This window comes from Gadus chalcogrammus, chromosome 11 (genome assembly GCF_026213295.1).
Source record: "Gadus chalcogrammus isolate NIFS_2021 chromosome 11, NIFS_Gcha_1.0, whole genome shotgun sequence".
Lineage (NCBI taxonomy): Eukaryota > Metazoa > Chordata > Actinopteri > Gadiformes > Gadidae > Gadus > Gadus chalcogrammus.
In genome coordinates, this window is record NC_079422.1 from 27472427 (window position 1) to 27498182 (window position 25756).

The 25756-nt window shown below is 51.7% G+C and overlaps 2 protein-coding genes across 2 annotated transcripts; one reads left to right on the forward strand and one right to left on the reverse strand.

Annotated features, from left to right (window-relative positions):
* Positions 1 to 838: 838 nt before the first annotated feature.
* On the reverse strand, positions 839 to 21184 carry top3b (DNA topoisomerase III beta). Its single transcript, XM_056602771.1, has 18 exons — positions 21126 to 21184; positions 20698 to 20829; positions 20454 to 20560; positions 19147 to 19221; positions 18388 to 18584; positions 16183 to 16339; positions 15869 to 15982; positions 15179 to 15269; positions 14803 to 14957; positions 13610 to 13715; positions 12837 to 12983; positions 10044 to 10217; positions 9550 to 9678; positions 7500 to 7649; positions 7265 to 7365; positions 5054 to 5255; positions 2339 to 2526; positions 839 to 1323 (listed from the first exon to the last, which is right to left on the reverse strand). The coding sequence occupies exons 2-18, from the start codon at positions 20738 to 20740 to the stop codon at positions 1054 to 1056; spliced, it is 2406 nt and encodes an 801-aa protein (XP_056458746.1). The 5' UTR covers positions 20741 to 20829; positions 21126 to 21184; the 3' UTR covers positions 839 to 1053.
* A 904-nt stretch (positions 21185 to 22088) lies between these two features.
* On the forward strand, positions 22089 to 24579 carry LOC130392289 (interleukin-17D-like; the record flags this gene model as incomplete). The annotated part of the gene is made up of 3 exons (XM_056602772.1): positions 22089 to 22106; positions 23968 to 24128; positions 24333 to 24579. Coding segments are annotated over 3 exons (408 nt in total), but the record flags the coding sequence as incomplete, so codon positions are not given.
* Positions 24580 to 25756: the final 1177 nt, after the last annotated feature.

Sequence of the window (25756 nt, forward strand, 5' to 3'; positions counted from 1 at the left end):
GTAGGGTGACCAGATTTGAGTTTGTGAAAAAGAGGACACTTCGTCGCGAGGGGGGGGGGGGCGAAAACATGGGTATTTTTTCTTTACTTCGTCCGTGAACTTACATTTACGTTGGGGCATGGCTGCAGACAGTGGCGATCCTAGGTCCAATTGCGCCCCCAGGCAAGATTGTTGACGGGGGGGGGGGGGGGGGGGGGGGGGGGGGGGGGGGGGGGGGGTTTGTATCATGAGCCTACGGACTTCAGTGAGAGTTTCAGTCCGTCTTTACACGGCACCTTCTCAAAATACCTATTCCCCGCACAATGTGGTACTTCATTGATAACCGCTACGCAGCGCATTTTTTTTTTCGATCGGTCGCCCAATGACAGACTCTCTCTACAGTCAGCTCGCGCAAGAAGGTGGAACGTAAGGGAGATACCATTTCCAGAACTTGGAAGGCCGTAATAACCATAGACATATACAATGGTAATAACTAGTAGGTTATGTGAAAGACCCAGAAACACAAATATGCGACGAGGCAAAAAAAAATATGCAACGAGATAATGTCCGAAAACCGGACATTATCATCAATTAATAAAACCCCCCCGGACGGGACGTAAAAGGTGGACATGTCCGGGGAAAAGAGGACGTTTGGTCACCCTACTATATGGTGTGTTCCAGATGCCTCATCATCACGGCATCCTCAAAAATCATAACGGACGTTTTGTTGGGGTGCGTCAGGGTGAGGATACCCTGTTCAGGCTGTGTGTGTGTGTGTGTGTGTGTGTGTGTGTGTGTGTGTGTGTGCGCGCGCGCGCGCGCGTCCCTCCCTTGATAATAAAGCAGACGGCATCAGAGACTGATGACTTTAATGACTTTATCAGACCTTCACAGCCGCACAGCCTCTAGGGAGCGTTTCATCATTAACGCTAATTAACAAACTAATTAGCATTTAAAGTAAATACAGACACAGGGTCGTCTTTTGTATTAAACAAACGAGTACAAAAAGTGTGACAAGTGTAGTTCCAAAAAACAAGTCCCTCATTATAAACGAGTGAGGGTAAACTGAAAGCGTCAAACAAAGTAGGCCGCCAGGGCCGCCATCTTGTCCTTGGGTTTCTTGGGGTTCCCCCTGCGCCCCCGCCCCCGCCCCCGCCGCGCCCCCCCGCGGTGCATGGGGTGCCTCATGGTGGCGTGCTTCAGCTCCACCAGGTCCTGGAACAGCGGGTCGCAGAACACGCAGCCCGTGTGCTGCGTCTCCCCCGCCGGGAGCGGCGAGCGCGTCTTGTTGAAGTCCACCGCAACCAGGGACGCCTCGCAGGCGTCGCAGCTCTCTGGCGCCACCTGGTGTTGATAAATACATCGATAATAATGTAACACAGAGAGAGAGCCCCATCAATAGAGATGTAAATACATTTTGAATCTGCTACTGCGGCCATTGCCTGCGTTGTGTACTCCAGTATGTGTGTGTTCTGTTTTACCTGTCCTGTTTGGGCCTCTACCAGTTTGTTATTGAGCCCCTACCAGTTTGTTATTGAGCCCCTACCAGTTTGTTATTGAGCCCCTACCAGTTTGTTATTGAGCCCCTACCAGTTTGTTATTGAGCCTCTACCAGTTTGTTAGTGAGCCTCTACCAGTTTGTTAGTGAGCCTCTACCAGTTTGTTATTGAGCCTCTACCAGTTTGTTAGTGAGCCTCTACCAGTTTGTTAGTGAGCCTCTACCAGTTTGTTAGTGAGCCCCTACCAGTTTGTCATTGAGCCCCTACCAGTTTGTTAATGGCCTGGGCCCAGTCTCCCAAAAGCATCGTTAGCCTAAGGGGTTTGTGAAGTTCGTCTTACGAGCATCGTCCAGTTTTCACACCGTTTCCCAAAAGCATCGTTGAGTAATGAACGTTGTGAACCCCCTTGAGCACATCAAGATAAATGTAGTTGTCACACAAGCTGCTCGTTAGGGCCTGTACCTGTTCTGTTGGTTAGGGCGGGGCTTACAGTGTGGGCCTGTACCTGTTCTGTTGGTTAGGGCGGGGCTTACAGTGTGGGCGGGACTTACAGTGTGGGCCTGTACCTGTTCTGTTGGTTAGGGCGGGGCTTACAGTGTGGGCCTGTACCCGTTCTGTTGGTTAGGGCGGGGCTTACAGTGTGGGCCTGTACCTGTTCTGTTGGTTAGGGCGGGGCTTACAGTGTGGGCGGGACTTACAGTGTGGGCCTGTACCCGTTCTGTCGGTTAGGGCGGGGCTTACATTGTGGGCGGGGCTTACAGTGTGGGCGGGGCTTACAGTGTGGGCGGGCCAGCGGTCAGCCCTCCGGCTGAAGATGGGCGGTGGGGGCGTGTCTACCTGCACCAGTGGGCGTGTCCTACCTGCACCCGGTGGGCGTGCTCGAAGAAGTGCACCAAGACGTTGCAGCTGTTGCAGGCCATCCTCCACTTGGGGGCGGAGGTGGGGTCCAGCACCAGCACCCCCCCCTCACACTCCACACACTGGCCGATGCCCAGCGACACCAGCGAGTGCTGGCAGGACGGGTGGGTGCACTGGTTACAGCCCACCCCTGGGGAGGGACACCACCCACAGAGAGCGCATTACAGACGGGATACCACAGTGTACCACAGTGTACAGTACACACTGTACACACTGTACACTGTGGTACACTGTGTACCACAGTGATACCACAGTGTACACACTGTGATACCACAGTGTACCACAGTGTACAGTACACACTGTACACACTGTACACTGTGGTACACTGTGTACCACAGTACACTGTGTACCACAGTGTACAGTACACACTGTACACAGTGTACAGTACACACTACACAGTGTACTACACACTATACACAGTGTACTACACACTATACACTGTACACAGTGTACTACACACTGTACACTGTGTACTACACACTATACACAGTGTACAGTACACACTATACACTGTGTACTATACACAGTGTACAGTACACACTGTACACCAGTGGAGGCTTCTCCATTGAGGAGAGGGAGGAAGATCCTCCCTAAAATTGTTGAGAATAAAAAATGTAGATTGCCCCGACCATTGTAATGAATTAATGCCCTTAAATATGACTACTTTATTTCCTTTGAATATATAATGTTCGTTTCCCTGGGTAAAGGGACATTAGCACCCCCTATCGCCTATTGACAATTACTTCAGGGAGGAACGTCCTCCCTTCGCCGCCGTCCACTCCCATTCATTTTCTCGAAAGTACTGGCGGCCGGTGGATAACATGGGTTTCAATGGGAGAGAGGAGGAAAATCCTCCTCTGAGTGGGTGGGACCTTAAGGGGTGTGATTCGCGCAAAAATCTATCCGTCTGCGCTATGAACCAATAAGCAGGATCCCTGGATGTTGAGCAGTGTTGCCAGATTGGTCCAATTTCCCACCCAATTGGGCTACTTTTAACCATGTTAGGCTGGAAAAATTATCATTGGGCGGGAAATCTGCCCAATCTGGCAACGCTGTCGATAACAAACCCGGTCTGCATTGCCGCGGTGCTCAGTCTGAGAGACGCAGAGCAAGTGAAATCTGCGATAGCGAGATCCTAAATGCACAATGGAAACATTGGAAACGGAGGACATTGTTAACGTCTTATTACAAATACCATTCCATTCATTCAGAAAGAGGTAGACCACTTCCCAAAATCAAGGTCATCAGAAGTAATGGCAACGTCAGTGTTGTGAGTGCTACATGGTTTGCTAGGTACGCATGACTTACTGGTAGCATTACAAGCAATTGTAACTGAAAATAAACATAGCTAAATAACTTCAGTCAGTGAGGGAAAAAATAGGCCCAATAATAGGCCCAGATTTTTTTATTTACTTTTACAAATCAATAGTAGGCCTGATTTGACTAATATGCTTTGCTAAATTTCCTTCTCAAATTACAGTGATGCCACTGGTGGCTTTGTATACATTTTGTTCACATAACTCCCTCCCTGCTATTTTGTAGTTCACCAAAACACCCTGAAACAACTTGAGTCTCACATTCTTATGCCACCATACACCAACAGTGCAAGCAGGCCAATGGCAACCAAGCGCGCAGTCCTTCCTCCCTCACTTTAAAAACCACCAGCCGCCACTGCTGTACACAGTGTACTACACACTATACACAGTGTACTACACACTATACACAGTGTACTACACACTATACACAGTGTACTACACACTATACACAGTGTACAGTACACACTGTACAGTACACACTGTACACAGTGTACAGTACACACTATACACAGTGTACAGTACACACTATACACAGTGTACTACACACTATACACAGTGTACTACACACTATACACAGTGTACTACACACTGTACACAGTGTACTACACACTATACACAGTGTACTACACGCTATACACAGTGTACTACACGCTATACACAGTGTACAGTACACACTATACACAGTGTACAGTACACACTATACACAGTGTACAGTACACACTATACACAGTGTACAGTACACACTATACACAGTGTACTATACACAGTGTACAGTACACTATACACAGTGTACTACACACTATACACAGTGTACTACACACTATACACAGTGTACTACACACTGTACACAGTGTACAGTACACACTGTACACAGTGTACCACAGTGTACCACAGTGTACCACAGTGTACAGTACACTATACACAGTGTACTACACACTGTGTACTACACACTATACACAGTGTACAGTACACACTGTACACAGTGTACTACACACTATACACAGTGTACTACACACTATACACTGTGTACTACACACTATAGACAGTGTACAGTAAACACTATACACAGTGTACTACACACTATAGACAGTGTACTACACACTATACACAGTGTACTACACACTATAGACAGTGTACTACACACTATAGACAGTGTACAGTACACACTATACACAGTGTACTACACACTATACACAGTGTACTACACACTATACACAGTGTACTGCACACTATACACTGTGTACTACACACTGTACACTGTGTACTACACACTATACACAGTGTACTACACACTATACACAGTGGGAAGGGGGGGTTACTGGGGCGGTAGGGGGGCCTCACCCTTCTTCATGTCCCTGAAGGGCGGGTTGCTGGAGCAGTAGGGGCACAGCGGGTAGCTCTTGCCGCGTGCCCCGGAGGTCCAGAGCACCAGCTCGAAGTCGTCCAGGGGGCAGCGCAGCTCCTTGTACAGCTTGATGACGCCGTTCTGCGGCACGCTGTACGTCTCGTCACAGTGGGAGCAGTGGAGCCGGCTGGGCTTGGCCTGGGGGGGGGGGCACGGTGAGCAGGCTAACAGCAGGCTAACAGCGGGCTAACAGCAGGCTAACAGCGGGCTAACAGCGGGCTAACAGCGGGCTAACAGCAGGCTAACAGCGGGCTAACAGCGGGCTAACAGCAGGCTAAAAGCGGGCTAACAGCGGGCTAACAGCGGGCTAACAGCGGGCTAACAGCAGGCTAACAGCGGGCTAACAGCGGGCTAACAGCGGGCTAACAGCAGGCTAACAGCGGGCTATCAGCGGGCTTAGAGCGGGCTAACAGCGGGCCTACAGCGGGCCTACAGCGGGCCTACAGCGGGCTTACAGCGGGCATTCATGTCGAAATACTAGGCCTGTCAAAGCAGTAACATTTTGAATCACGATAATCGCATAATATTGGTGAGTTAACTCACCAATATTATTATGTTTTAATACTTTTAAATCCACTCCAATTAATGTTAAAAGCGATTGTCAAATGGAATGACACATTATCATTCATACTAAATGTACATAATAAGCAAAAGAAAAATCTGATTTGAATGTTGACATTCCGTGGGCAAAACCACAATAAAAGAAATATAAAAATAATGCACTGCGTCATGTAGAGTGTATGCTAATAGATGCTAAAAGCTAGGACCCACAACCTGGTAGCCATCCCCCCCCCGTCGTACCAGACTGAATTAGCAGCGACCTTGTGACTCATTCATGGTTTGTTCCGGTAAAAACGGTAAAAGCTCTTGATGAGCAGCAGGGCCGAAGAGAACCATTCAGAACATCACAGGGCGCTTGCTACGCTAATGTCCACACACACACACACACACACACACACACACACACACACACACACACACACACACACACACACACACACACACACACACACACACACACACACACACACACACACACAAACGTCGTAACAATAGTGTTTTAACTATTTGTTAGATTAGTGGTGAAATCAGTGGTTAGCCTGGAGCCATCAGGAGGCCTTTCTGTGTGCATGTTCTCCTCCTAACGTTCTCCTCACGTTCTCCTAACATTCTCCTCATGTTCTCATGTTCTCCTCATGTTCTCCTCCTAACATTCTCCTCATGTTCTCTCATGCTGGGTACTCTGTAGACACAGAGCACAGACCCCTGAGGCATGCTCGGTACTCTGTAGACACAGAGCACAGACCCCTGAGGCATGCTGGGTACTCTGTAGACACAGAGCACAGACCCCTGAGGCATGCTGGGTACTCTGTAGACACAGACCCCTGAGGCATGCTGGGTACTCTGTAGACACAGAGCCCTGATGCATGCTGGGTACTCTGTAGACACAGAGCCCTGATGCATGCTGGGTACTCTGTAGACACAGAGCCCTGATGCATGCTGGGTACTCTGTAGACACAGAGCACTGAGGCATGCTGGGTACTCTGTAGACACAGAGCACAGACCCCTGAGGCATGCTGGGTACTCTGTAGACACAGAGCACAGACCCCTGAGGCATGCTGGGTACTCTGTAGACACAGAGCACAGACCCCTGAGGCATGCTGGGTACTCTGTAGACACAGACCCCTGAGGCATGCTGGGTACTCTGTAGACACAGACCCCTGAGGCATGCTGGGTACTCTGTAGACACAGAGCCCTGATGCATGCTGGGTACTCTGTAGACACAGAGCCCTGATGCATGCTGGGTACTCTGTAGACACAGAGCCCTGATGCATGCTGGGTACTCTGTAGACACAGAGCACTGAGGCATGCTGGGTATTCTGTAGACACAGAGCCCTGATGCATGCTGGGTACTCTGTAGACACAGAGCCCTGATGCATGCTGGGTACTCTGTAGACACAGAGCAGAGTGCATGCTGGGTACTCTGTAGACACAGAGCCCTGATGCATGCTGGGTACTCTGTAGACACAGAGCAGAGTGCATGCTGGGTACTCTAGACACAGAGCAGAGTGCATGCTGGGTACTCTGTAGACACCGAGCCCTGATGCATGCTGGGTACTCTGTAGACAGAGCAGAGTGACGCTCACCTGGATGTACTTCATGAAGCGGTGACACTTCCCACAGCGAGACAACGGCTTCCCACTGTCAGCCAGCGGCGAGAACGACACCTCCATCAGCTCATCCATACCTACACACGCACACGCACACACACACACACACACACACAAACACGCACGTTACCAAGGAGCAGCAGCAGGTACTGGGCGGTCCTCTTGACCCCTCAGCCCTGGACTGGCCGCAGCAGTGAGGTCTAGAACTTACTGCCGACCGAGTCCACAAAGTAGTGGAACTTCCTCTTGAAGATGTCCAGCGTGTGCTGCAGGACCTGCTGGTAGTTGGCCTTGCCCAAGGCGATGAGCGTCAGCTGCTTCTCCACCGCACTGCGGATGGTGGGCAGCACCAGCTCTGCATCTGGAGCCCCCGACACGGACCAGTTAACGACTAGTTAACGACTAGTTAACGAGTACATCAACCATTTACCTGTCGCAATCTGGCTTGTAGCTCTTAGTACCTGTATTGTAGATCTTTCTATCTATTAGGTCTATCTACCTTTTATTGTTCTATCTGCTATCTTGTAGTTATCCTTACCTGTTTTGTTGTTCTTGTACCTGTGTTGTAGTTCTTCCTACCTGTGTTGTAGTTCTTCCTACCTGTGTTGTAGTTCAGTGTACCTGTGTTGTAGTTCTTCCTACCTGTGTTGTAGTTCTTCCTACCTGAGTTGTATTTCTGTGTACCTGAGTTGTAGTTCAGTGTACCCGAGTTGTAGTTCTTGTACCTGTGCTGTAGTTCTTCCTACCCGTGTTGTAGTTCAGTTAGGGCTGCACGATATGGGCAAAATATGATATCCCGATATTTTTTGGCTGAATGGCGATATACGATATATATCTCGATATTTTCTATAGAGTGGGTTAGATGTTTTTTTTTGTAAGTCAAACGCCACATGTGAGATGTTGCAAGCACTTTTATTAAAACATAGGTCAGTATGACTGCAACATGTGATTTTGTATCGTTATTTTCAACAGAATTGAATGAACATGTTAAAAAAAAAAAAGGGACGTTTTTCACCTTCTTCACAAAATAATCACCTATGCAAAACAATATAAGGCTGTAGGTTACACACTTTAGCTACCATTAAGAGCATTGGCTTCATCGCATTGTCCTGCGTACTACGGTGAGGGTTTCAGTGCGCCGTAACTTTAATCCCCCGCCCCCTCCCTTCTCCGTTCCATTTGGGAACATGTTTGGTTTCATTTCGGTTGTTTCATATCTTTTAATTAATTAATGAAGAGCGTCACCAGAGGGCGCCCCCAACACATTTGCCGAGCGCCGGCCCTGGTTTCGGGGCAGAAGAAACTGTCGCGGCCGGTGATGCAGCAGCACAGCCACGGAGTTTTACGCATTCCTCATACTGCACTTTGTGCCGCTGCTGTAAATGGTGGAACAGATTTGTCGTGCTTCCACTTTTAGTCGCAACAGTTTTGCTACACTCTCTACAGACCTGCAGCAGCTGCTCATCTGTTTTTTTTTAAACCCGAACTATTTCCACATTATGGAGCCGTTGCTTCTCCTCTTTGAAACAATTTCGTCTCCCGCCGCCGTCTCGTTTTCTTTACGGGTATCATTCATGCTTGTTGTGTTGTGAGGGGGCGGCGGGGGCGGCGGGGGCGGGAATGAGGCGTCTTTGCACACGGCACGTTCGGAAAGACAGAGTGGGAGGGGGAGGGGTTGCGCTCACAGTCTCCAAGGCAAGCGCTGTAGATAAGACGCTTGAGGGGGAAACTGACCATTTTAACGCATATCGATATAAACGATATTGTCAAATCTTGTATCCCCTTGGAAATTATATCGATATATCGTACATAGCCGATATATCCTGCAGCCCTAAGTTCAGTGTACCCGTGTTGTAGTTCAGTGTACCCATGTTGTAGTTCTTCCTGCCTATGTTGTAGTTCAGTGTACCTGAGTTGTAGCTCTTGTACCTGTGTTGCAGGTCTTCCTACCTGTGTTGTAGTTCAGTGTACCTGTGTTGTAGTTCTACCTACCTGTGTGGTAGTTCTTCCTACCTGTGTTGTAGTTCAGTGTACCCGTGTTGCAGTTCTTCCTACCTGTGTTGTAGTTCAGTGCACCTGAGTTGTAGTTCTTGTACCTGTGTTGTAGTTCTTGTACCTGTGTTGTAGTTCTTCCTACCTGTGTTGTTGTTCTGTGTACCTGTGTTGTAGTTCTTGTACCCGTGTTGTAGTTCTTCCTACATGTGTTGTAGTTCTTGTACCTGTGTTGTTGTTCAGTGTACCCGAGTTGTAGTTCTTCTTACCTGTCTTGTAGTAGCCATGCACCAGAACAATGCCCAGGTTGGTGGGTTTGAGCTTGCGGCCGTTCTCCACCGTGACGTAGTTCCTCTGGCAGACGTTGTTGATGTGCACGGGGATGCTGGCGTCCGTACCTGCGGACAGAGGAGGAAAGGGGTTAGATACTCCGTCAGGACATTGGGGGAGGGGCTTAGATCCTCCCTCAGGACAGAGGGGGAGGGGCTAAGATCGTCCCTGAGGACAGAGGGGGAGGGGCTTAGATCCTCCCTGAGGACAGAGGGGGAGGGGCTTAGATCTTCCCTGAGGACAGAGGGGGAGGGGCTTAGATCCTCCCTCAGGTCAGATTCAATGCACAGAGAATGAGGTCCGGGGCGACACACACACACACACACACACACACACACACACACACACACACACACACACACACACACACACACACACACACACACACACACACACACACACACACACACACACACACACACACACACAGTACCTATGCCGTGTTTCTCCATCAGGGTGATGAGCTCTGCCTCCGTCAGGTAGTCGGGGGGGCAGGTCTGCTTCTCCACCAGTTTGATCTCGTCCACCGTGAAGATGTCTCCCCGCTCGCAAACCGGCAGAGCCTCCTCCAGGGGGATCCCCAGCCAGGGCATCACCGCCGTGTAACCTAGGAGACCACACACACACACATCACCGCCTGTAACCTAGGAGACCACACACACACACACATCACCGCCTGTAACCTAGGAGACCACACACACACATCATCGCCTGTAACCTAGGAGACCACACACACACACACATCACCGCCTGTAACCTAGGAGACCACACAGACACACATCACCGCCTGTAACCTAGGAGACCACACACACACACACACACCACCGCCTGTAAACTAGGAGACCACACACACACACACACACATCACCGCCTGTAACCTAGGAGACCACACACACACACACACACATCACCGCTTGTAACCTAGGAGACCCCACACAGACACCAGGCATCACCGCCCTGTAACCTAGGCGACCACACACACACACACACACATCACGCTTGTAACCTAGGAGACCACACACACACACACACACACACATCACCGCCAGTAGTCTGAGACCTTTTAAGTCTAAGACTGAAAGGTTCTGCGAGGAGTGGGTGAGGGAGTCAGTGTTCTAGTGACAGGGTGAGGGAGTCAGTGTTCTAGTGACAGGGTGAGGGAGTCAGTGTTCTAGTGACAGGGTGAGGGAGTCAGTGTTCTAGTGACAGGGTGAGGGAGTCAGTGTTCTAGTGACAGGGTGAGGGAGTCAGTGTTCTAGTGACAGGGTGAGGGAGTCAGTGTTCTAGTGACAGGGTGAGGGAGTCAGTGTTCTAGTGACAGGGTGAGGGAGTCAGTGTTCTAGTGACAGGGTGAGGGAGTCAGTGTTCTAGTGACAGGGTGAGGGAGTCAGTGTTCTAGTGACAGGGTGAGGGAGTCAGTGTTCTAGTGACAGGGTGAGGGAGTCAGTGTTCTAGTGACAGGGTGAGGGAGTCAGTGTTCTAGTGACAGGGTGAGGGAGTCAGTGTTCTAGTGACAGGGTGAGGGAGTCAGTGTTCTAGTGACAGGGTGAGGGAGTCAGTGTTCTAGTGACAGGGTGAGGGAGTCAGTGTTCTAGTGACAGGGTGAGGGAGTCAGTGTTCTAGTGACAGGGTGAGGGAGTCAGTGTTCTAGTGACAGGGTGAGGGAGTCAGTGTTCTAGTGACAGGGTGAGGGAGTCAGTGTTCTAGTGACAGGGTGAGGGAGTCAGTGTTCTAGTGACAGGGTGAGGGAGTCAGTGTTCTAGTGACAGGGTGAGGGAGTCAGTGTTCTAGTGACAGGGTGAGGGAGTCAGTGTTCTAGTGACAGGGTGAGGGAGTCAGTGTTCTAGTGACAGGGTGAGGGAGTCAGTGTTCTAGTGACAGGGTGAGGGAGTCAGTGTTCTAGTGACAGGGTGAGGGAGTCAGTGTTCTAGTGACAGGGTGAGGGAGTCAGTGTTCTAGTGACAGGGTGAGGGAGTCAGTGCTCTAGTGACAGGGTGAGGGAGTCAGTGTTCTAGTGACAGGGTGAGGGAGTCAGTGTTCTAGTGACAGGGTGAGGGAGTCAGTGTTTTAGTGACAGGGTGAGGGAGTCAGTGTTCTAGTGACAGGGTGAGGGAGTCAGTGTTCTAGTGACAGGGTGAGGGAGTCAGTGTTCTAGTGACAGGGTGAGGGAGTCAGTGTTCTAGTGACAAGGTGAGGGAGTCAGTGTTCTAGTGACAGGGTGAGGGAGTCAGTGTTCTAGTGACAGGGTGAGGGAGTCAGTGTTCTAGTGACAGGGTGAGGGAGTCAGTGTTCTAGTGACAGGGTGAGGGAGTCAGTGTTCTAGTGACAGGGTGAGGGAGTCAGTGTTCTAGTGACAGGGTGAGGGAGTCAGTGTTCTAGTGACAGGGTGAGGGAGTCAGTGTTCTAGTGACAGGGTGAGGGAGTCAGTGTTCTAGTGACAGGGTGAGGGAGACAGTGTTCTAGTGACAGGGTGAGGGAGTCAGTGTTCTAGTGACAGGGTGAGGGAGTCAGTGTTCTAGTGACAGGGTGAGGGAGTCAGTGTTCTAGTGACAGGGTGAGGGAGTCAGTGTTCTAGTGACAGGGTGAGGGAGTCAGTGTTCTAGTGACAGGGTGAGGGAGTCAGTGTTCTAGTGACAGGGTGAGGGAGTCAGTGTTCTAGTGACAGGGTGAGGGAGTCAGTGTTCTAGTGACAGGGTGAGGGAGTCAGTGTTCTAGTGACAGGGTGAGGGAGTCAGTGTTCTAGTGACAGGGTGAGGGAGTCAGTGTTCTAGTGACAGGGTGAGGGAGTCAGTGTTCTAGTGACAGGGTGAGGGAGTCAGTGTTCTAGTGACAGGGTGAGGGAGTCAGTGTTCTAGTGACAGGGTGAGGGAGTCAGTGTTCTAGTGACAGGGTGAGGGAGTCAGTGTTCTAGTGAAAGAGTGAGGGAGTCAGTGTTCTAGTGACAGGGTGAGGGAGTCAGTGTTCTAGTGACAGGGTGAGGGAGTCAGTGTTCTAGTGACAGGGTGAGGGAGTCAGTGTTCTAGTGACAGGGTGAGGGAGTCAGTGTTCTAGTGACAGGGTGAGGGAGTCAGTGTTCTAGTGACAGGGTGAGGGAGTCAGTGTTCTAGTGACAGGGTGAGGGAGTCAGTGTTCTTGTGGCAGGGTGAGGGAGACACAGACAGACAGACAGACAGACAGACAGACAGACAGACAGACAGACAGACAGACAGACAGACAGACAGAGGACCTGGTGAGATGAGCGTCTTGCCGCTGCAGGAGAAGGCCTCCGTCCCGATGGAGAACTCGATGGTGGTCTGAAGGTATTTACAGTCCTCGCTCACCGTGGCCATGAAATGACGCGTGATGTACTCATACAGGCGCCAGCCGTCACTTCCTGTTTGGGGAGGGATGGTCAGGCACTGGAGGTTGAACTAGAACTAGAACTATAGATAGAGCTGGAGCTAGAGCTAGAGCTAGAGCTACACATAGAGCTAGACCTAGAGCTAGACCTAGACCTAGACCTAGAGCTAGAGCTAGACCTAGACCTAGAGCTAGACCTAGAGCTACACATAGAGCTAGACCTAGAGCTAGAGCTAGAGCTAGACCTAGACCTAGAGCTAGAGCTACACATAGAGCTAGACCTGGGGCTAGACCTAGAGCTAGAGCTAGAGCAAGACCTAGACCTAGAGCTACACATAGAGCTAGACCTAGACCTAGAGCTACACATTGAGCTAGAGCTACACAAAGAGCTAGACCTAGAGCTAGACCTAGAGCTAGAGCTAGACCTAGACCTAGAGCTCGAGCTAGAGCTACACATAGAGCTAGACCTAGACCTAGAGCTACACATTGAGCTAGAGCTAGAACTACACATAGAGCTAGACCTAGAGCTAGAGCTACACATTGAGCTAGAGCTAGAACTACACATAGAGCTAGACCTAGAGCTAGAGCTAGAACTAGAAGTGGAGCTGGTTCTAGAGCTGGAGCTACAGCCACCGCCTCCCAGGTGCTGCGTCTCCTCACCCAGCTCTGCCTCGGACGCGGCCCTCATGGGGGTGATGGGGGGGTGGTCTCCAGCATCAGAACCCTTCCTCGGCCGGTTCAGACCCGCCGCCAGCAGGGCCTTCGCCTGAGGAAGAACACAGGATGGCACTTAAATGCCGCTTTTCCACCGCACATGTAGCTCGACTCGACTCGACTCGACATGACTCGACACGGTAGCAGCACGGGTCGTTTTCCACCGCAGATAGTACCTCCTGGACGTGGGCGGGGTCGGCTGCGCGAAAGGGCCGTGACGTATTTTTGTACGCGACGCAAACAACACCTACGCAACCCACACATGGAGGGAACCCACATAACAACAATGGAGGACATCGTAACATTACTATTATTAGCTGGCATGTTGAAGAAGTTGAAGAAGTGGAATATGTTGGCTGCGGCGCTGCTATGGCTGTTATCAGCATGGTTGCCATGTCGCTCTCGTGACTTCGTCACACTTTCTGGCCAATCAGTGGCCGGCCGTCTGCCGACGTCACCTTTTAGCATCGGCTCAGCCGCTTGGAACCTAGAGCGAGGCGGTACTAGAAAAAGCAGCCACTTCAGGTACCAGATACCATGTTTTTGCGGTGGAAACGCAAAAAATGCGAGCTGAGTCGAGTCGAGTCGAGTCGTGTCGAGCTGGTACCATGCAGTGGAAAAGCGGCATATGAGTACCGGTGTGGAGGAGGAGGAGGAGGAGGAGAGGAGGAGGGGGAGAGGAGGAGGTGGTGGAGAGGAGGAGGAGGAGGAGGAGGGGGAGAGGGAGGAGGAGAGGAGGAGAGGGAGAGGAGGAGGTGGTGGAGGAGGAGGAGGAGAGGAGGAGGAGGAGGAGAGGAGGAGGAGGAGGAGGAGGAGGAGGAGGAGGAGGAGGAGGAGGAGGAGGAGAGGAGGAGGGGGAGAGGAGGAGGAGGAGGAGGAGGAGGAGGAGGAGGGGGAGGAGGAGGAGGAGGAGGGGGAGGAGGAGAGGAGGAGGGGGAGAGGAGGAGGAGGAGGAGGAGGAGAGGAGGAGGGGGAGAGGAGGAGGGGGAGAGGAGGAGGAGGGGGAGAGGAGGAGGAGGGGGAGGAGGAGGAGGAGGAGAGGAGGAGGAGGAGGAGGAGGGGGAGGAGGAGAGGGAGGAGGAGGAGGAGGAGGAGGAGGAGGAGGAGGAGGGGGGGGGAGAGGGGGAGAGGGCCCTGACCTCCTGGGCCCACATGGGGTTGCTGGTCTGCTGGAGCAGGACCTCCTTGAGGTCAAAGTTCTCGTGGTAGTGGTTGGTCTCAGTGCGGGGGTAGCTGATGTAGCCCTGGGTGTAGAGCCGCTCGGCGACCTGCATGGTGTGCTGCGGCCCCATGCCTAGAACACCAGGCTCATCATGTTACTAGACATGTTATTAACATGTTAGGAACGTGTTACCTAACATATCGCTAAAGGTGTTATTAGACATGGTACCAGACATGTTAAGACCAGTTGTTTATCGACAACAGGAGGCTGAGTGGTCTTAAGGCTGGGGGGGGGGGGGGTTAGGGTTAGTGGTCTTAAGGCTGGGGGGGGGTTAGGGTTGGTGGTCTGCTTACCAAGAGAGGAGCTGGCTACCCGAAGCATCTCCACCGTGTTCAGGGCCAGGGGCCTCTGCTTCGCCTTCTCCTTCTTACTCACTGACTCCACCTGCAGGGGCCACATGGAACAGACTGAGCTACAGGGGCCCCGTGGGACACACTGACCTACAGGGCCCCGTGGGACACACTGACCTACAGGGGCCCGTGGGACAGACTGACCTACAGGGGCCCTGTGGGACAGACTGACCTACAGGGGCCCGTGGGACACACTGACCTACAGGGCCCCGTGGGACACACTGACCTACAGGGGCCACATGGAACAGGCTGACCTACAGGGGCCCTGTGGGACAGACTGACCTACAGGGGCCCGTGGGACACACTGACCTACAGGGGCCCCGTGGGACACACTGACCTACAGGGCCCCGTGGGACACACTGACCTACAGGGGACCCGTGGGACAGACTGACCTACAGGGGCCCCGTGGGACAGACTGACCTACAGGGGCCCGTGGGACACACTGACCTACAGGGGCCACATGGAACAGGCTGAGCTACAGGGGCCCCGTGGGACACACTGACCTACAGGGCCCCGTGGGACACACTGACCTACAGGGGCCCGTGGGACACACTGACCTACAGGGGCCCCGTGGGACAGACTGACCTACAGGGGGCCCGTGTGGAGGTAGATAGTGTTTGTGTGTACTCTCACCCGGGCCTCCCTGGAAGTCTTGGCCAGGTTCACAAACATCTGGCCCGCCTCCCGGTCGAAGACCCGCCCCCGGTCCCAGTCCAGCGTCAGAGGGCCGTCCTTCCCTTTGAACACCTGCAGAATCAAACGCACCCGTCACACACCTGCAGGATCAAATGCACCCGTCACACACCTGCAGAATCAAACACACCCGTCACACAACTGCAGAATCAAACGCACCCGTCACACACCTGCAGAATCAAGCGCACCCGTCACACACCTGCAGAATCAAGCGCACCCGTCACACACCTGCAGAATCACATCTTAGGTCCTACCTTGGCCTGGATGACCCAGTAGGTCTCGGGTTTGAAGGACTGGATCTTGTCGTGTCTCTCCACACAGAAGCCCAGGGTGGGAGTCTGGCAGGGCCCGAAGGAGATCAGGGAGGAGTCCAGGTTCCCATATTTACCCTGAAAGTACTTAGTCTGGAACCTGATGTCAATCACACAGGAAGACAGGGAAATTCTGTCAATGAGCAGCTAACAGCTAACAGCTAGCAGCTAACAGCTAACAGCAGACCTGGGGTCTCATTTATAAAACTGTGCGTGGGATCGTTACTAAAAGTGTACGTACGCCCAAAAGCCAAGTTTTGAGTGCGCCAAAAAATATTCAGACTTATAAAACCCTGCGTACGCACACCTCTAAGCAATCTTTGCTTTATAAATCACAGAATGCCTACAAGTGTGCGCAGCTGAATCAGCTTCAGGTTCCGCCCTGTACACGCCCCCTTTTAACCATAAATGGTCAATGCAAACGACGTCATGAATGCGATCTGCATATAAAGTATTATGTATTATGTCTTGTCGGAAACAATATGGCAGAAGGACTGAGAAAAGCAAAAAAGCGAAATTTCACGAGGTTGAAGTGGAGACACTTGTGGGTGAGGTGGAGGCCCGAAAAGTAGTTTTGTTCGGCCGTCACGGGATTGGGATCACTAACAACAAAAAGCAGAGTGAGTAGCAACATGTTGCTGCAGCAGTGAACTCTGTCAGTAGCACGGAGCGCACAGTCCCAGGATTAAAAAAGAAGTGGTCTGACATAAAGGTAAATATTTTTAAGTACCAATAAATCGTTATGGTCCCTGAAGACCCTCTCCCTCCGAATCCTGCCATTTGCATGGTCCTCCAACAGTGCCAGCAGTGCAGCATTACGCACGGGGCTCACCCCGCTATAGGGTTACGGTAATAAAACTGACCAAGAACACCTTGGATAATCAGTTTGTAATCACCCACGTGAAATGTTTTTGAACATAAACCCTTTTTAATGCCTGAGTGTGGCTTGGTTTTCCACACTTGGGATTTAATTGACATTTGATTATGTGTTTACAGTGTCACATAAAAATATTACGTTATTGACACATGTTGGGCAGATGCTTTATTCCATGCAGTCGCGCCGTCAGTGGACAGAGTGACGGGATTAAATATAGAGAATTTTCATTTTGAATTTTCATTTAGATTCTAAGGAGATGTTTCTGGAGTTATAACTGAGAAATAACGCAGTTGACTTAAATTATTCTGGTTACATAGATCTAACGCATGATACGGGTTGAAATTAAACTTATGAAGGGCGATGATAAAACATAATCGTTCTTCTCACTCTACAATTCTTCGGTCTGACTTCAGTTCACCACCACACCGTCTGTGTCGCCAATTCTCCTTTTCCTCCAAACCATGCGTACGCATGGGTCAGAGTTCGCTTCGGGCTACGCACATTCTCCCGTCAAGTTAGTTTTTTATAAATCACAACTTTGGAGTGGAAAGTCACGTACGCCACTTTCAGCCCCGTTTTGTGCGTACGCAACGGTTATAAATGAGACCCCAGGTGAGGTATCAGGTAGTGTGGGCTAAAGGTGAGGAGCTAACACCTGGGGAGGTATCAGGTAGTTTGGGCTAGGAGCTAGTAACGGTGAGGAGCTAACACCTGGGGAGGTATCAGGTAGTTTGGGCTAGGAGCTAGTAGCGGTGAGGAGCTAACACCTGGGGAGGTATCAGGTAGTTTGGGCTAGGAGCTAGTAGCGGTGAGGAGCTAACACCTGGGGAGGTATCAGGTAGTTTGGGCTAGGAGCTAGTAGCGGTGAGGAGCTAACACCTGTGGAGGTATCAGGTAGTTTGGGCTAGGAGCTAGTAGCGGTGAGGAGCTAACACCTGCGGAGGTATCAGGTAGTTTGGGCTAGGAGCTAGTAGCGGTGAGGAGCTAACACCTGGGGAGGTATCAGGTAGTTTGGGCTAGGAGCTAGTAGCGGTGAGGAGCTAACACCTGGGGAGGTATCAGGTAGTTTGCGCTAGGAGCTAGTAGCGGTGAGGAGCTATCACCTGGGGAGGTATAAGGTAGTTTGGGCTAGAAGCTAGTAGCGGTGAGGAGCTAACACCTGGGGAGGTATCAGGTAGTTTGGGCTAGGAGCTAGTAGCGGTGAAGAGCTAACACCTGGGGAGGTATCAGGTAGTTTGGGCTAGGAGCTAGTAGCGGTGAGGAGCTATCACCTGGTGAAGGCGCAGCCGATGCGGAGGTCCAGCTCCTGCCGGGCGTCCACGGCCAGCGCCTCGTTGCGGTTGGGCTCCCCCAGCTGGCTCATGGCCTTCCAGATGTCCGTGTCGGTGATGGAGCTGAACTTAGCCCGGAACACCGTCTGCTCGCGGCCGCGCGGCGCGTTCATCGCCGGCTCGATGGCGTCCAGGACCTGCGGCGACCGGAGAGACGGGGAGGAGCGGTGAGCTGCTGGTCCGCTAGTGGACCTGAGGGGTCAGAGGTCGGCTGAGGGTCAGAGGTCGGCTGAGGGTCAGAGGTCAGCCGCTCTGCTGAGGGTCAGAGGTCGGCTGAGGGGCCAGAGGTCGGCTGAGGGGTCAGAGGTCGACTGCTCAGGATGAGGAGAACAGAAAAATAAAATATGCATTCAGAAATACACGAATACTCATCCAACTAAGAAAAATATGCACCTAGATAAGCTAGATAAGCTAGATAAACTAGATAAGCTAGATAAACTAGATAAGCTTGATAAACTAGATAAACTAGATAAGCTAGATAAACTAGATAAACTAGGGGTTTATCTAGACTAGGGGTTTGAACGGGTACACGGTTAACGTTTTTTTTTTATAATTAATGATTTTTTATTCTTTTTTTAGGTGGACCGCAGTCGCACTATAGGGGGATTATTGTATTAGATTATATTGCATTATTTAAATAATGCTAAATAATCGCGATTTATATCTGCCAGGCGGGATGCATGTGTAAAACAAACTCACCTCAAAACAGATGTTCTCTCCTTCCTTGTCGCAGTCCAACCAAAGAACGACATAGTCGCACCCTCTGGCCTCCACCTGTTAACACACACACCTTAGAAGAACTACAGCTGCTACACCCACTAACCAACCCGCACCGTCACACTAACCAACCCGCACGTCACACTAACCAACCCGCACCGTCACACTAACCAACCCGCACGTCACACTAACCATCTTGCACCACCACACTAACCAACCCGCACGTCACACTAACCAACCCGCACGTCACACTAACCAACCCACACTGTCACACTAACCAACCCGCACCGTCACACTAACCAACCCGCACCGTCACACTAACCAACCCGCACCGTCACACTAACCAACCCGCACCGTCACACTAACCAACCCGCACCGTCACACTAACCCACCCGCACGTCACACTAACCCATCCGCACGTCACACTAACCAACCCGCACCACCACACTAACCAACCCGCACGTCACACTAACCAACCCGCACCGTCACACTAACCAACCCGCACGTCACACTAACCAACCCGCACGTCACACTAACCAACCCGCACCGTCACACTAACCAACCCGCAGCGTCACACTAACCAACCCGCACCGTCACACTAACCAACCCGCACGTCACAGTAACCAACCCACACGTCACACTAACCAACCCGCACCGTCACAGTTACCAACCCGCACCGTCACACTAACCAACCCGCACCGTCACACTAACCAACCCGCACCGTCACACTAACCAACCCGCACCGTCACACTAACCAACCCGCACCGTCACACTAACCAACCCGCACGTCACACTAACCAACCCGCACCGTCACACTATCCAACCCGCACCGTCACACTAACCAACCCGCACCGTCACACTAACCAACCCGCACCGTCACACTAACCAACCCGCACCGTCACACTAACCAACCCGCACCGTCACACTAACCAACCCGCACCGTCACACTAACCAACCCGCACCGTCACACTAACCAACCCGCACCGTCACACTAACCAACCCGCACGTCACACTAACCAACCCGCACCGTCACACTATCCAACCCGCACCGTCACAGTAACCAACCCGCACCGTCACACTAACCAACCCGCACCGTCACACTAACCAACCCGCACGTCACACTAACCAACCCGCACCGTCACACTAACCAACCCGCACCGTCACACTAACCAACCCGCACGTCACACTAACCAACCCGCACCGTCACACTATCCAACCCGCACCGTCACAGTAACCAACCTGCACCGTCACACTAACCAGCAGCACCCACCAGTCCCACCAGGACTCACCTGGAGGAACTTGACCATGTTGAGCTTGGGGTTGGCCTCCTTCTTCTCGGTGGGGGCCTGGCTGAAGAGCTCCGCCGGGTCCACCTTGTCCCAGTCGTTGTACTTCCCTGTGGGGGGGGGGGGGTGGCACAGCGTCAGGGGGGGCTCATTCGACCGCGGCTCACACCGTGGGAGGGGGGGAGGACCGGGGGTCACAGCGAGGGAGACCGGGTAGGGGGGCAGGGTGGGGCTGGGGGGGGCTCACCGATGAAGTCCAGGCTCAGCACGTGGCCGCAGACCGAGGTCATCTTGAAGCGTGCTGCCTGGCCCTGGAAGCTGCCCTGGTAGTCGTGGACAGAGCACGCTCCGTTCAGCCCCTTACGGCTCGAACAACTCCCTGGAATACAAGAGGACGGGTGAGCCCAGCGAACCTCCTCACCCTCTCACCCCTTCACCCTCTCACCCCCTCACCCAGCACGCTGAAGACAAATGTCATCCATTGTTGAAGAGGTTCCAGATGAACCTCACCAGTTCCCGCTAAGTGGGCTCCAGTCTGGAGGCTACGTGGCTAGCAGGGCTAAATGCTACGCCGTGATGTCCTGCCAAATGAATCACTCATCGCACAAGGCTAAACGCTAATGGAGATACCCTGATTGTGATGCTAATGAGCGTGATGCTAATGCCCAATCTCACCTTCTCAAAAAAGGTCTTCTCGACGGAGAAGACCCAACGCTGACGTCAAGAGACGTCACCTCACAGCACAGGCCCCGTGGAACCAGGAGATAAATAGAGTGGAGATCAGCACGGAGACCCCACTACGCCTCCTCCAGCCACAGGGACCTCCAGCTCCGGACCGCCACCACCAGCCCCAAACTCATGGACAACATCCAGGTAACGGCTTCACGGGGAAGGGGCTGGGGTGAGGGGGCGGAGGCTGTAAGGTTGGGGGATGTGGTCAGGGAGGTGGAGGTGGTTATGGTGGTGGATGTGGTTAGGGAGGTGGAGGTGGTTAAGGTGGTAGATGTGGTTAGGGAGGTGGAGGTGGTTATGGTGGTGGATGTGGTGACGATGGTGGATGTGGTTAAGGTGGTGGATGTGGTCAGGGAGGTGGATGTGGTTAAGGTGGTGGATGTGGTCAGGGAGTTGGAGGTGGTTAAGGTGGTGGATGTGTTTAGGGAGGTGGAGGTGGTTAAGGTGGTGGATGTGGTTACGGAGGTGGATGTGGTTAGGGAGGTGGATGTGGTTATGGTGGTGGATGTGGTTAGGGAGGTGGAGGTGGTTATGGTGGTGGATGTGGTTAGGGAGTTGGAGGTGGTTAAGGTGGTAGATGTGGTTAGGGAGGTGGAGGTGGTTATGGTGGTGGATGTGGTGACGATGGTGGATGTGGTTAAGGTGGTGGATATGGTCAGGGAGGTGGATGTGGTTAAGGTGGTGGATGTGGTCAGGGAGTTGGAGGTGGTTAAGGTGGTGGATGTGTTTAGGGAGGTGGAGGTGGTTATGGTGGTGGATGTGGTCAGTGAGGTGATTAAGGTGGTGGATGTGGTCAGGGAGTTGGAGGTGGTTAAGGTGGTAGATGTGGTTAGGGAGGTGGAGGTGGTTATGGTGGTGGATGTGGTGATGATGGTGGATGTGGTTAAGGTGGTGGATGTGGTCAGGGAGTTGGAGGTGGTTAAGGTGGTGGATGTGGTTAGGGAGGTGGAGGTGGTTATGGTGGTGGATGTGGTGATGATGGTGGATGTGGTTAAGGTGGTGGATGTGGTTAAGGTGGTGGATGTGGTTAAGGTGGTGGATGTGGTTAGGGAGGTGGAGGTGGTGATGATGGTGGATGTGGTTAAGGTGGTGGATGTGGTTAAGGTGGTGGATGTGGTGATGATGGTGGATGTGGTGATGATGGTGGATGTGGTTATGGAGGTGGATGTGGTTAGGGTGGTGGATGTGGTTAGGGAGGTGGAGGTGGTTAAGGTGGTGGATGTGGTTAGGGAGGTGGAGGTGGTTATGGTGGTGGATGTGGTGATGATGGTGGATGTGGTTAAGGTGGTGGATGTGGTTATGGTGGTGGATGTGGTGATGATGGTGGATGTGGTTAAGGTGGTGGATGTGGTCAGGGAGTTGGAGGTGGTGGATGTGGTTAGGGAGGTGGTTATGGTGGTGGATGTGGTGATGATGGTGGATGTGGTTAAGGTGGTGGATGTGGTTAAGGTGGTGGATGTGGTTAAGGTGGTGGATGTGGTTAAGGTGGTGGATGTGGTGATGATGGTGGATGTGGTTATGGAGGTGGATGTGGTTAGGGAGGTGGAGGTGGTGATGATGGTGGATGTGGTGATGATGGTGGATGTGGTGATGATGGTGGATGTGGTTATGGTGGTGGATGTGGTTAGGGTGGTGGATGTGGTTAGGGAGGTGGAGGTGGCTATGGTGGTGCATGTGGTTAAAGTGGTGGATGTGGTGATGATGGTGGACGCATGGCATAGCATGTTTACAGTACAACAATTATCAGTGACTTGTAACAGAGACACAGAACGGTCCTTTGTTTGGTTGCTCCTATGCAAGTGACGCTAAAGTAGCTCCTATGCTAGGGTTAGTGTGAGGCTTAGGGTTAGCTAGTGATGCTAGATACAATATGTTCAATATCACAGCGTATGTGACAACATTGGCAGCGAGGGTTTAAAGTGGGATCTGCCTCATAATTTTGAAGCGGTATTTCTGGCCCCTCCTCCCCATTTGGTTGTCAGGTTGAGGAACCTAATCTCAGATGGGTTGCCAGGTTGAGGAACCTGATCTCAGATGGGTTGCCAGGTTGAGGAACCTGATCTCTGAAAGGTTGCCAGGTTGAGGAACCTGATCTCTGATGGGTTGCCAGGTTGAGGAACCTGATCTCTGATGGGTTGCCAGGTTGAGGAACCTGATCTCTGATGGGTTGCCAGGTTGAGGAACCTGATCTCAGATGGGTTGCCAGGTTGAGGAACCTGATCTCTTATGGGTTGCCAGGCTGAAGAACCTGATCTCTGATGGGTTGCCAGGTTGAGGAACCTGATCTCTGATGGGTTGCCAGGTTGAGGAACCTGATCTCTGATGGGTTGCCAGGTTGAGGAACCTGATCTCTGATGGGTTGCCAGGTTGAGGAACCTGATCTCTGATGGGTTGCCAGGTTGAGGAACCTGATCTCTGATGGGTTGCCAGGTTGAGGCCACTGAATGAACGCAAGGCGAGCCGAGTGGAACACGACCTTCCCTGGTAGTTTAACACCTTCCTCCAGGTAGTTTAACACCTCCCTCCAGTTAGTTTAACACCTTCCCCCTGGTAGTTTAACACCTTCCTCCAGGTAGTTTAACACCTTCCTCCAGGTAGTTTAACACCTTCCTCCAGGTAGTTTAACACCTTCCTCCAGGTAGTTTAACACCTTCCTCCAGGTAGTTGAACCCCTTCCTCCTCCGGTTGTTTAACCCCTGACTGCGGTAGTTTAACCTCTCCCCTGGTAGTTTAAGCCCTGACTGCGGTAGATTAACCCCCCCCCCCCCCCCCCCCGTGTTCCCAGCTCTTCGTGCTGTGTGTGTTTGCGCTGCACCAGAGCCTAGCCATGCCTCTGGGAAGCCAGTGCATGGACGAGTCCTACTGCAGCCTGCCCGACTACTACGGCCAGCTCATCAACCTGCCACACCGCATCAACGAGAGGAGCATCGCTTCCTGGACCTACGTGTGAGGACCACACTGCAACGCTACTATAGCAACCATCACTATAGCAACCAGCACTATAGCAACCAGCACTATAGCAACCAGCACTACACTAACCAGCACTACAGCATATCCTGAATTGTTAATTGGTTGTTAATTGGTTGTTAATTGGTTGTTACCTGGTTGTTAATTGGTTGCTAACGGGTCATTGACGGATTCCCTCTACAGGGAGAACATTGACCTGGACCGGATCCCCCGGATCATCCACGAGGCCTACTGCCACACCAGCCACTCCTGCCAGGGCGTGGAGGGCCCGTCCAGCCTGGAGACCATCCCCATCTCCCTGAGGGTGCCGGTCCTGAAGAGGAACCCTGCCTGCTTCCCCAGGGCCAGCTACTCCCTGGAGTACGAGTCCATCAACATCGCCTGCATCTGCGCCGTGTCCCGGAGCAGCTGAGGGCCGCAGCGGCGCAGCGACACGATAAACGATGAATCAATGATGGAAACACCCCCTTAACAAAGGCCCTCCCTCCTAGGGAGGCCCAGACACACCCTCCCATACAGTAGACAACCCAGCGGCCTCCTGACCGAGCTCCAGCACAGGGCTACGGTCGCAGCGCCTTCACTTTAGACACTGTAGAACTAAACCTGCGTTATGTGCAAAATGAAATAAACGTACATTTTAACAGTGAAATGTGTTTCTTAGAGAGCAGTAGCTACTATACTTGATATTACTATACATATTAATATGTATATAATACTAATAAATAAATGTATATGTATGTTGGATATTATGCTTTATATAATATATGACGTTGACCGATGAGAATACATTTAGTAGCACCTGGCGGGGAAATACAGACTGAATACCCCCTTCACCCCTCTTCTTTCATGGACTACGGTCTATATTGAGTACGGTCAGTACCAGTATAAGTATCATTCATCTCAAAAGGAGCGAATGTTGATTTGCACTGCGGTACGCGCTGTTTCTGAAAGAGCGATACTTTGAGTTATCAACAGGGAAACAACCTTATATCTAACTTCTCTAAACATGGATCTATTAAAGAATGCACACGGAATTCTTCAGAGGCTATACGTCAGGGGCGTCCCAGTGATCGATGAAGCACTGACAATAACCCAAACGTGTGTGTGGCAGCATGGAGCTGATCCTGAGCAGGTTCAGCAGGCGGTTAGGTTGGAGAAGACATCTGAGAGGGTGAAGCTTCTCAGATGCATAGAAGTTATAACTCATTAGAACGCTCCTACAGAACGTTTGAAAAAAATGCGTTCCCTCTAGAGGAGTTTGTCCGTTCTGGGCTACAGTAGAATCATGGAGTCCTCCTTGGAAGAGGACCCGCTTCCATATAGATATGAAGAGCTCATTCTAAGATAAAAAATATATTAACATTATTATTTTCTAGGTATTATACACTAATAATAACATACTTAACATACTTATTATATTCCATTCCAGGCTATTCCGTTGTGATGGATCTACTGACTCTACCTTTAAACCCCACATTAGAACGTGTTGCTGATGCTGCTGCGGCTTTCCTCTTTCTGCGAAATAAATTTAAACGATATATGATATACTACAGTGATGATATATGACTCGACACCCACCTTTGGAGAGGATTTTGGCGATGGAGAGG

Coding starts and splice junctions, on each gene's coding strand:
- top3b (XM_056602771.1), bottom strand. CDS start 20,740: ATGACCTCGGTCTGCGGCCACGTGCTGAGCCTGGACTTCATCG. Junction 14,958..15,178: donor GGTAGCCAGCTCCTCTCTTG/GTAAGCAGACCA, acceptor CTGGTGTTCTAG/GCATGGGGCCGCAGCACACC. Junction 13,716..14,802: donor ACCCCATGTGGGCCCAGGAG/GTCAGGGCCCTC, acceptor GTTCTTCCTCAG/GCGAAGGCCCTGCTGGCGGC.